At 43.1% G+C, this 9,035-nt stretch overlaps 1 protein-coding gene across 1 annotated transcript in view; it reads right to left on the reverse strand.

The window, feature by feature from the left end:
- Positions 1-2,759: 2,759 nt before the first annotated feature.
- The window catches only part of angptl1b (angiopoietin-like 1b), a 7,841-nt gene continuing 1,565 nt past the window's right edge, over positions 2,760-9,035 (reverse strand). The window contains exons 2-4 of the mRNA XM_023421797.2: positions 7,168-7,361; positions 5,784-6,054; positions 2,760-4,897 (exon numbers count right to left, since the gene is read on the reverse strand). Coding sequence (XP_023277565.1) covers positions 4,710-4,897; positions 5,784-6,054; positions 7,168-7,361 — 653 coding nt within the window. The 3' untranslated portion in view covers positions 2,760-4,709. The remainder of the gene's footprint in view (positions 4,898-5,783; positions 6,055-7,167; positions 7,362-9,035) is intronic.

Below are 9,035 nucleotides of genomic sequence, written 5' to 3' on the forward strand. Positions count from 1 at the left end.
TGTTAGTAGTTAAAAGACAAGACCTGAATTAGTGCTATAGAAACGTCTTTTTGTTTTCTTCTCTGCTGGACTGGATATAAACTATTTCTGTGGTTCCTTCTGTTGTTGTCCTCTGTGGCTCTTTGGCTCATGTCTCTCGAGCAGGTTTAGACTAAGGGGCCCTTTTTTTTCACTGTTTTAACTATGGTGTGAAAACAGTTGAGTTGTCAGGTCGCTTGCTCCTTTAGCTCTGTCACCCCGGGTGGCCACGAAGCCTTAAACAGGCCTCTGTGACTCACACAATTCATCACAATAAGTGGAATCATATATTCAGAACACAAACAGTTAACAGTCATACTGTAGATGATTAGTGGATCCTTCAGTTCAGTGACTAATGCTGACTCCACGCTGTTCTACTTTCTTACAAAGGAGATTCGTTTGATCATGTAAAGGGGTTTCAAGGTTTGAGTCTAGAATAAACAAGCATTTCATGCCAACCACGGGAACAATGAAAACCACCTGAATTCTTGGTCACTAATAGATGTATTTAACAGACTGAACGTCTGTTAATAAGCAGCTGAAACTCGAGGAGCACACGTCTCATGGCTCAAATGTTCCTTTATTTGTTATCTCTGGGTTGCGATCGGTGCTTAGATTGACTTGCTTCTGTCAGAAAAACCTCATTAAAATAAATCTCATTTTCACCATCTCAGCACTCGCTTCACAGCAAAATAAAATATCATCCTACTGTATGTTCTAGACCAATAAAGGAGAGTGGAAACTTCAGCTGTCAGCAGCTAAGTGAGCCTTCGCAGACCCTTCTAAATGATCATCCATCTTAAGCAAGTGTCTGTTAAGCTTTAAATCAAAAGGGCACTTAGGAATGGACTTAGTTATAGAGTTGTTTAACTGTCCCAGTTAGGGCAGGGATTAGTCATGGTGCTTATTTGGAAAGAAAACAGCTCCACATCCTGTCTGTTGATTTGCTGGTTGACACTAACTGAGCTTTTGCGGGCTAATGAGTCACTCTCACGGACATTCCCCCAACAGCAGATGTCTTTTAGCAAATAGTAACGACCTGTGGAGCCAGTTTCTTCCAGAAATCTTCTGAGCCTGGTGCCATTTTGGTGGTGAATTTCGTAGACAGTGGAGCTTCACTCAGCGACAAAGAGGGCTTTCACCTCTATAACCTCCAGAGGACCACACGGCAGCAGGGCTCAGCCATCCTCAGTCTGTTGGCCAGGTATTCGAGGTGGTACAGGCCAGAGTGTGGCCCCCTCGACGGAGCCAACGATGTCACCTTCACTGTTCCAATGTTTGACTGCGTAGGAGTTTGGTTTTTGTGGGCTAATCGTACATTTCCATACGCCCATGAGGCTGTTTAAAATGTGAGGGTTCAGTGTGTGGTGAGCAAAGTTATTGGAAGACTACAGTTACAGCTCCGGTGGTGACCGAGCATCCCACACTGGCAGCCTGTGGGGTGGTTAGCACCGACGTTTGAGAGGCAGATTTGTGACAGGAAGGTGGGCCGTTATAACCGTCTGTGAAAATGTGTGTTGAAATTAAACCAATGCTCTCATCACGTTCGTCAAGAGTTGTTAAGGTGTCTGTGAAAAAGGTACTTTACTCCTGAACTGCTCCAGTAGAGCTGCTCAGCGGCCAGCAGAAGAGGACAGGGTGGACACAGTATCCAGACTATATGCACAAAAAGTGTTGGATTTAAAGAAATGTACTCGCTCAGGTGGATATATGTTCAATGAATTATTTGGAAAAAGCCCGTCATTTTGAGAAATGCCCTTGTACGCTTCCTGCTCTCATGTCTGTATGTTAAACATGAACCTGGAGCCAGAGGGGCAGCTGGCTTATGATAGCACACAAAGACTGGGCTGAGGGAGACACAGCTCGCTCTGTCCAAAGTTTAAAAAAGAAATCCACCAAACATTAACTCTGACGCTCACAAATTCTGTCCAAAACCGAAGTGTAAAAATGACAAGTTGTGGTTTTAGGAGGAGTTATATATTGCTCCAAAGTTCCAGTGCAACACAAAGAACCACAACTTGTCATTTGTACATTTTGTTTTCTGTAAAGATAAAACAAACCAGATATAATGTGTGAAGTACCGAGCCTCAGAAGTGCTGGTAGGGTGATTTAAACGTTGGACACAGCCAGTCTCGCTGTGGTTCTGCTTCCAGTCTTTATGCTAATGTGAGCTAACCACCTGCTGGCTGTAGCTTTATATATATACCATTAAGACATACGGGTGGTTTATTTCATCTCATTTCACTCTCAGGAAGAAAACAAGTGACTTTCCCAAAATGTACAAATCCTTTCAGTTTTTGTGCTATGCTAATATAGCTGAGAGTGGTATCAATCTTCTCATCTATTAGGGCTATTAATGAAAACATTACCCTCAGGAACTTAAATTTCCAGTATAAGTCTTCATTGTGCTTTGTTTGGACAGTGGAACAAAAAAAAAAGTAGAAAACACACAAAAAAAAAAGAATCACGCAGTTCAGGTTGTGAGCCAGATCTGAAGAGATGACTTGCCTTCACCCAGTCAACCACAGAAAAATGTGTTACCACTTAAAATGAGATGTCTTCGCGTCGTATTCATCTGTCTCCTCACTACTTTCTCACGCTAACGCAACACACACACAGAGTCAGGCACATTTAAGAAAACTCTCATTCATGTCAAACACAGAAATGTCTCAGAACTTCAGCGAGGAAACTTTAGAGCCTCCATGAAGATGTACAGTCGCTCTATCTGTTTGAAACCAATATGGGAAATAACAACAGTTTATTGGCATGACTCACACCCACAAGATAAGACTGGAATGTGCATGTAATCTCAACAAAAACTAAACACTAACCAGTCATGTACTACTTGGTTAACGGTATAAATCAGCTCTCTGGAGTTCCAGTGAAAAAGAGCGTCCCCCGAAGTGACCCTACACGTTGCCCATTTATTGAGTGTTAGTTGTGTAATGTTTGTTCTGCCAAGTGTTGTGAGTCATAGGTTTCAGCTTTCATTGCTGTTTCATTTCAAAATAATAATGCCACTTTTATTAGATGCTGCTTTTTTCTTTTTTTTTTCACATGTCCATAAACATGTTACCATGTCCAGCTGGGTCTCCCTGCTTTGTGTTTTCGTAGTTTTAAGTTTGTTAAAGAGATGGGTGTGAGGGCCATTGTGGTCAATAAGAAAAACAGCAGAATATGAGAGTCTATTTTCAGCTCAGAGACCAAAGGCTGTTTGTCTTTCATGTGTGTTGTGGATGCAATGCTCTTGTTCAAAGCAGACCCACCAGTTCAAGCCCCCCAGCTCCCCTCTCCTCTGGGATGGTTTCCCCAAAAGGATACCGCTTTCCTTCCATACCGGTGATTACAGAGTGCAGGAGCCCATGACTTTGTCAATGAAAGATATTTTTTACGAAAACATACAGTTCAAGCACTTTTGTGTGGAAAGAATGTAAATTTCACTGTATTTAAAAGGCAGAAGGGGGGAAAATAACTTGGAAATTTGGACCATTTCCATTCCAGTTCATCTCCTCCCTCCCCCGCTCCCTCCCCTCTCTCCCTTCTTTTTCTTTCTCCATCCTGTCTGGCTTTCAGCAATGTGCTCCTCGTTGTCTGTCCCAGTGCCTATAACTCTCAAGACGCTTGGTCAACATATTTTTTCATGGTCGAAAACCACTCAAAACAAAACGTAATTCCATCTTTTTTTTCTCTAAACAACGCTTGTTTTTCTCAGAGTCATACTGACATTTAATCAACAGCCAAATGAGAAGAACATATAACGGCAAGCACACTTTGAGAATGATTGTCATATGTTCAGTGGTGGAAATTAGTTCTATTTACTGTAGGATCTTTCACTGTTCCCTCAGGATACCCGGCCCTTTTCACTGTTATGATAAGTTAATTGTACACATAATTTACAGTTTCCGGTCATCTGCACTTGGACAACATAGCTTAACACACAGGTCATATTAACTGCAGGGAGAAAAAAATAAATCCGTACAGTGTCTGTGTAATCAAATGTACATAAAACATGTTTTTAAGCCACATTTCCTTTCTCCAGCTCCCTGGCCTTTTTAAATCTGGAAGTGAATACAGGGTCTAAATAAATCTATATAGGTATTAATAAAATGTATTTTCCAGCTCCCAGCAAGTATAGCACAAGTTAAATCCTATGCATGAGTGTTTCCCCCAGACGTTTATCTTGGCGAGGTAGGAAGAGATGCATTTAGATCCTGTGACACTAAAGCTTATGAATGAAATCAATACCAATGAAGTTCTGTGAGGATGTGGCGCCTCCTCTACTCGGGATGACCTAGTAATGAGGGAAATACTGTGGTTTCTAAATCAGATCGTCAGCTTGCATTATTTAACTGCAAAATGTTGGGAGTCAATTTTAATTTACCTTTACCTTGATGTGTATTTGGTGATTAAAGGAGTTTTATGGCGTACTATAAATAGTCATGTCCCCTAAACCCCTCTATGTGTGCATCTATTATATATAAAGAGAACAATGTTCAAACAGAGTCTATTTCTGTTACAGGAGGCAACTCAAGTCACTACTGATGGGTGGTAATCTCCATTGGTGCGGGTCTTTTTTTATCTTGGATCAACCAGTTGCTGATGACATATATATAGTCAAGACTTAGAATGAGGTTCAAGTGTGACCTGGCCTCCATAGCTGCCCGGGGACCAGCCTGGCTTACAGTATCTCCTCAGTCTATGGGCCTGATCATCATGCGGACAGATTTCATGGAGTAGAAGCCTCCGCCGTAGTCGGCCCAGAAGATCCCATCTTGGAACTTGCTGCGGTAGACGCCTCCGGTGTACCAGACACCATTAAGATTGGCTTGGCCACAAGCATTGTACCACCAGCCTCCTTTATGGAAATGGGCACAGTTACCTGTTGTTGGGGAGAAGGAATGGGGATGGTTAGCTCTATGAAGAGATGTGTTCGTCACACATTTGATGCTGACTTCAGAAAACATCACTTGACAACATATTGACAGAACCTTTCACGGGTAATGGTGAGTCACTGCCTCTGCCACTTCCTGCTTGTCGTTGCGAGCTTGTCATAGCTCGCCATAAAATCTGCTTGCAGGTTAAGAACTGACCCTTTTTTGATGTCAGTTTTTCAGCAAGTCAGTGTCGTGTCACCAGGCAAGTTTTGCAATCGTTTGCATAAAGTGAAAATTTTTCAGCAATGACACCTTTCTCTTTTTGCATTGCTGCTCAGGTCTGCGTTGCTTGGAATCCCACAAGGAGCTGGTCACATATTTACACAATGTTCGCTAACGAACAAGCTACTACATGCTACATGATACAGCTTTTGAGCTTTGACATTCTCACAGCAATCAACTAAAAAGAGGTGAAGGTGATGTCACACGATTTGCTCGCTTCCGCTATTTATTTTCTATGGGATGCGAGTAAATCCCTCCATAGAGCATTGTGGGATATCAGGCGACATGCGATGATCAGCGAGGGACAAATGCGCTACGTTCATTCGGTCTTCAAGTAAAGGTCTATCTGTGATTGACCAGTTCGAGAAAACCCATTTGTTTTTTCAATCACAGCATCTTAAGGGTTTCTGATTTTTGACCAGTGAAAAAGATCTTCACTGTACGTCACTGTTGCCATAGTGAACGAATGTGAACACTTAAAAGCTTAAAATCTCGCAACCACTCAGATACAGGCTTATAATTCCAAGGTCACAATATTAATATTAATATCATGGCATCCTAAGAGGGGACTATGCTACAAGAGCACAAAGGGACACCATGTTCATCTACCTGAGAAGGCATCCTTGTCTCGATCCAGAGTGGTGAACTGTTTGCCATTGTGGCTGCTGAGGGAGTCCCCGGCGTTGCCCTGGTAGGTGCCCAGCCGCAGGCGGAAGCCCTCGCTCTCTGGCTCCAGGTGGAAGCTGCTGTACTGAGCGTAGACCTTTTTGCCCATCCAGTCCTCCAGCTCCACCAGCAGCTTATAGTCCCCCTGCCTCCCTAAATTGTAGATGCCTTCCAGACCAAGCCAGTATTCCCCGTCTATGTTGCCAAAGCCGCTCTGATTCAAAGGAAGATCAAAAGGAAGGTTAGAGCAAAATTACAGAAAATAATGCGCATTGTTTGTTATGTGGTTTCCCAGGGAGTTTAGAAACATGAGAATTGTTTAGGAGCTTTAGAAGAGGCTGTGGGGTTGTTAACAGGACAAATGAGAACTTTCTTTTTGATGATGCTTCAAAACTTCAAAATGAAAAAGGCACTGTGGCAGAAGAATGAGACCCTGTCTTTGAAACTCCTCATAAAGACGTGTTGTAGACTTCGTGCTGGAAAATAAGCATCCATCTTCAGAATGCCTGTTCATCGCTCAAACCCCACAGATCTCCGGGATCAACTGGAATGGCGAAAACTGGAACGGGTGCTTGTGTTGAATAACCTCAAGCAATCTACGTCTGGCCGCGTGCCGCCAGAACACTTCACTTGGTAAAGGAGGTTGAGGTTTGTGATTGTGGATTAGCCGGGTGAGCCAGCACATGATGAATGATGTAGGGTTTCAGTCCGGGGCCTCCTCTCTGGTGCTGTGCTGTGCTGTGTGTGTGTGTGTGTGTGTGTGTGTGTGTGTGTACATGTGGTGGCTTTGTGGGAGAGCTCACTGGCAAATCAATGTTGAGGAGGGCAATTTAGCTTGCAGTTACACATGCACAGGCCTGGCCAGGCTGAATGGAACACTGAATTGCTGAGGCTGCCAGCAGCGATATACTCCATCTCATTCTCACAGAGCTTTGATGAGTGGGCTCTATATAGTGTGGTGCAGTAAGCCAACCAGCTATCCATCCAGGAAGGCAGCATAGTAGTAGTGGTTTTGGAAAGAAACGCCTGCAGATTGAGCTGTGGAACATACCTTCCTAGTGGGCCATCTAATGTTTCATAATGGGAATCTCAAACCAAATGACCTCGGACGGATAGTGCTGATGACAGGGCGTTATATTTTACAGTAAGTGAAAACACAAGGATACAAGCCTAAGGTATAGTCCCAAAGACCCCAGATGGTTCATTTAGATGGGTCATATAACGGCACCACTGTTGTCTCTGGACGAGCCAAGTATTCAGAGGCGGGCCCGGGAGAGGAGAGAGCGAAAGGAGACGGACAGGGCAGGGGATGTGTCATTGTCATCACCTTGTAGTTATCCCAGTTCCTGAAGAAGTTAACTGATCCGTCTCTCCTGCTCTGGATAACAGTCCAACCCCCATTGTCTATATCCTGTTCACACCAGGCCTGCACTGGCCTCTCGGCTTCGTCTGGTCGGATCAGGTACATGCCGCTGGTGCTGTGGCCGGCTTCCTGTGCGGCGAGACAGTCTCTGAACGGGCCTGGAAGAAAGAACAATAAGAGAGGCGGGCAGCTTGTCATCACTGTCGCATTAAATCAGATACTGATCTCCATGTTTGGACAATCTAAACGGTAGCTAAGGGAGGCCAGTGAGCAGGACTGGTTTATTTGGTGTTACTTTTTTCACTATTATTGTTAGATATATTTAATTGTATATATATACTATAATAAAGAAATCACTAAAAGTATCAAAACTGACTTTTTAATTACGGGAAAAACAGGCCGGGGAAAGTAGGCAAAGCAGCCTCAACTACGGCGCAGTGAGGGTGCAGTTTTTTTTTACTTCTGTTTTGTTTTTACTGAAAACTTTACATGTTGTTTTTTTTGTTTTTTTTTCTTATGGTGAAACAGATGTCAGAAGGTCAGATTCTGATCTTAACTCAAGCTTGACCAAATATGTAGGGATGACATTTTAGCTTTGTAAGGCAATTTCAGCCGTTTTGGCGAGGACTGAAACAACAACACGAGTGCCAGGAGTTTGAATGATGAAGAAACACTTAAGGCAGCGTCTGACAGAGGCTTAAATAAGTAGGACAGACCAGTGAAAAAAAAGAGCAAAATCACACAAGCAAACAGAGTAATAGAAAACACAGATTCAAGATTCACTTATTTACTCTGTCCTCCCAGAACAACATGGGAGAATTGGGCTAATTAAGTTCATCTTAATAAGAAATGAATTGCCTACATTTGAGGTCAAAAAACCAAAATAGATATCTTGTTAACTCAGTGTTTAAATGGGTGTATGTGGGTCTGGCCTTTTTCAAAGTAATCCTCTTTACAGGAGTTTTAATTACAAGCACATGTAGCGCTGAGTTTATTTAAAGGGCGACTAACCCTCTCCCAGCTAATAATATAATAATGTAAAGGTAAAGTCCATTCACCTCATGAAGTATAGCAGAAGTGCATCTACTTTGTGGTTTGCAGGAGCCTATCACAGCAGCCTGGGTTTTGTCTACATCTCACATGCAATGGAACAGTCTTGTACAGGATCGTTTTCATACACAGCTGCAGCGAAATCCTACGTACTTTATTATTCTTGGGCGAGGGCAAATTTAAATGCGTCAGGAATTTCTGTTGATGAGCAAAGTCACACTGGTTAGGTCTTTCTTTGCTTTGGTTTAAGTCCCCTGCCTCAATTCAGACATTACAACATTTTTATTTCCACCCTGGTTTGTGTTCTTTCTGTTGAGTGGGGAGCAGAGTTCCAGCTGAATTTGCAAATCTCTAACCTTTGAAAATGAGGCCACCAGCCCACCTGCAGCTGTATTCAAAGTCAGAGATTATTACTTTGTTATGGTTGGCCTGCAAAGTCATGACTGCTCTACATTTCACCCTGACTGTTTTGGAATTCCGTGATGGATAGATGGATGTTTGGATGGATGGATGGATGTTTGGATGGATGTTTGGATGGATGGATGGATGTTTGGATGTTTGGATGGATGGATGGATGGATTGATGTTCGGATGGATGGATGGATGGATGGATGGATGGATGGATGGATGGATGGATGGATGGATGGATGGATGTTTGGATGGATGGATGTTTGGATATTTGGATGTTTGAATGGATGGATGGATGGATGGATGGATGGATGGATGGATGGATGGATGGATGGATGGATGGATGGATGATGGATGGATGGATGGATGGATGGA

This window comes from Seriola lalandi, unplaced genomic scaffold, assembly GCF_002814215.2.
Source record: "Seriola lalandi dorsalis isolate HSWRI2012SDOR001 ecotype SW California unplaced genomic scaffold, Sedor1 jcf7180002054677, whole genome shotgun sequence".
Taxonomy (NCBI): Eukaryota; Metazoa; Chordata; class Actinopteri; order Carangiformes; family Carangidae; genus Seriola; species Seriola lalandi.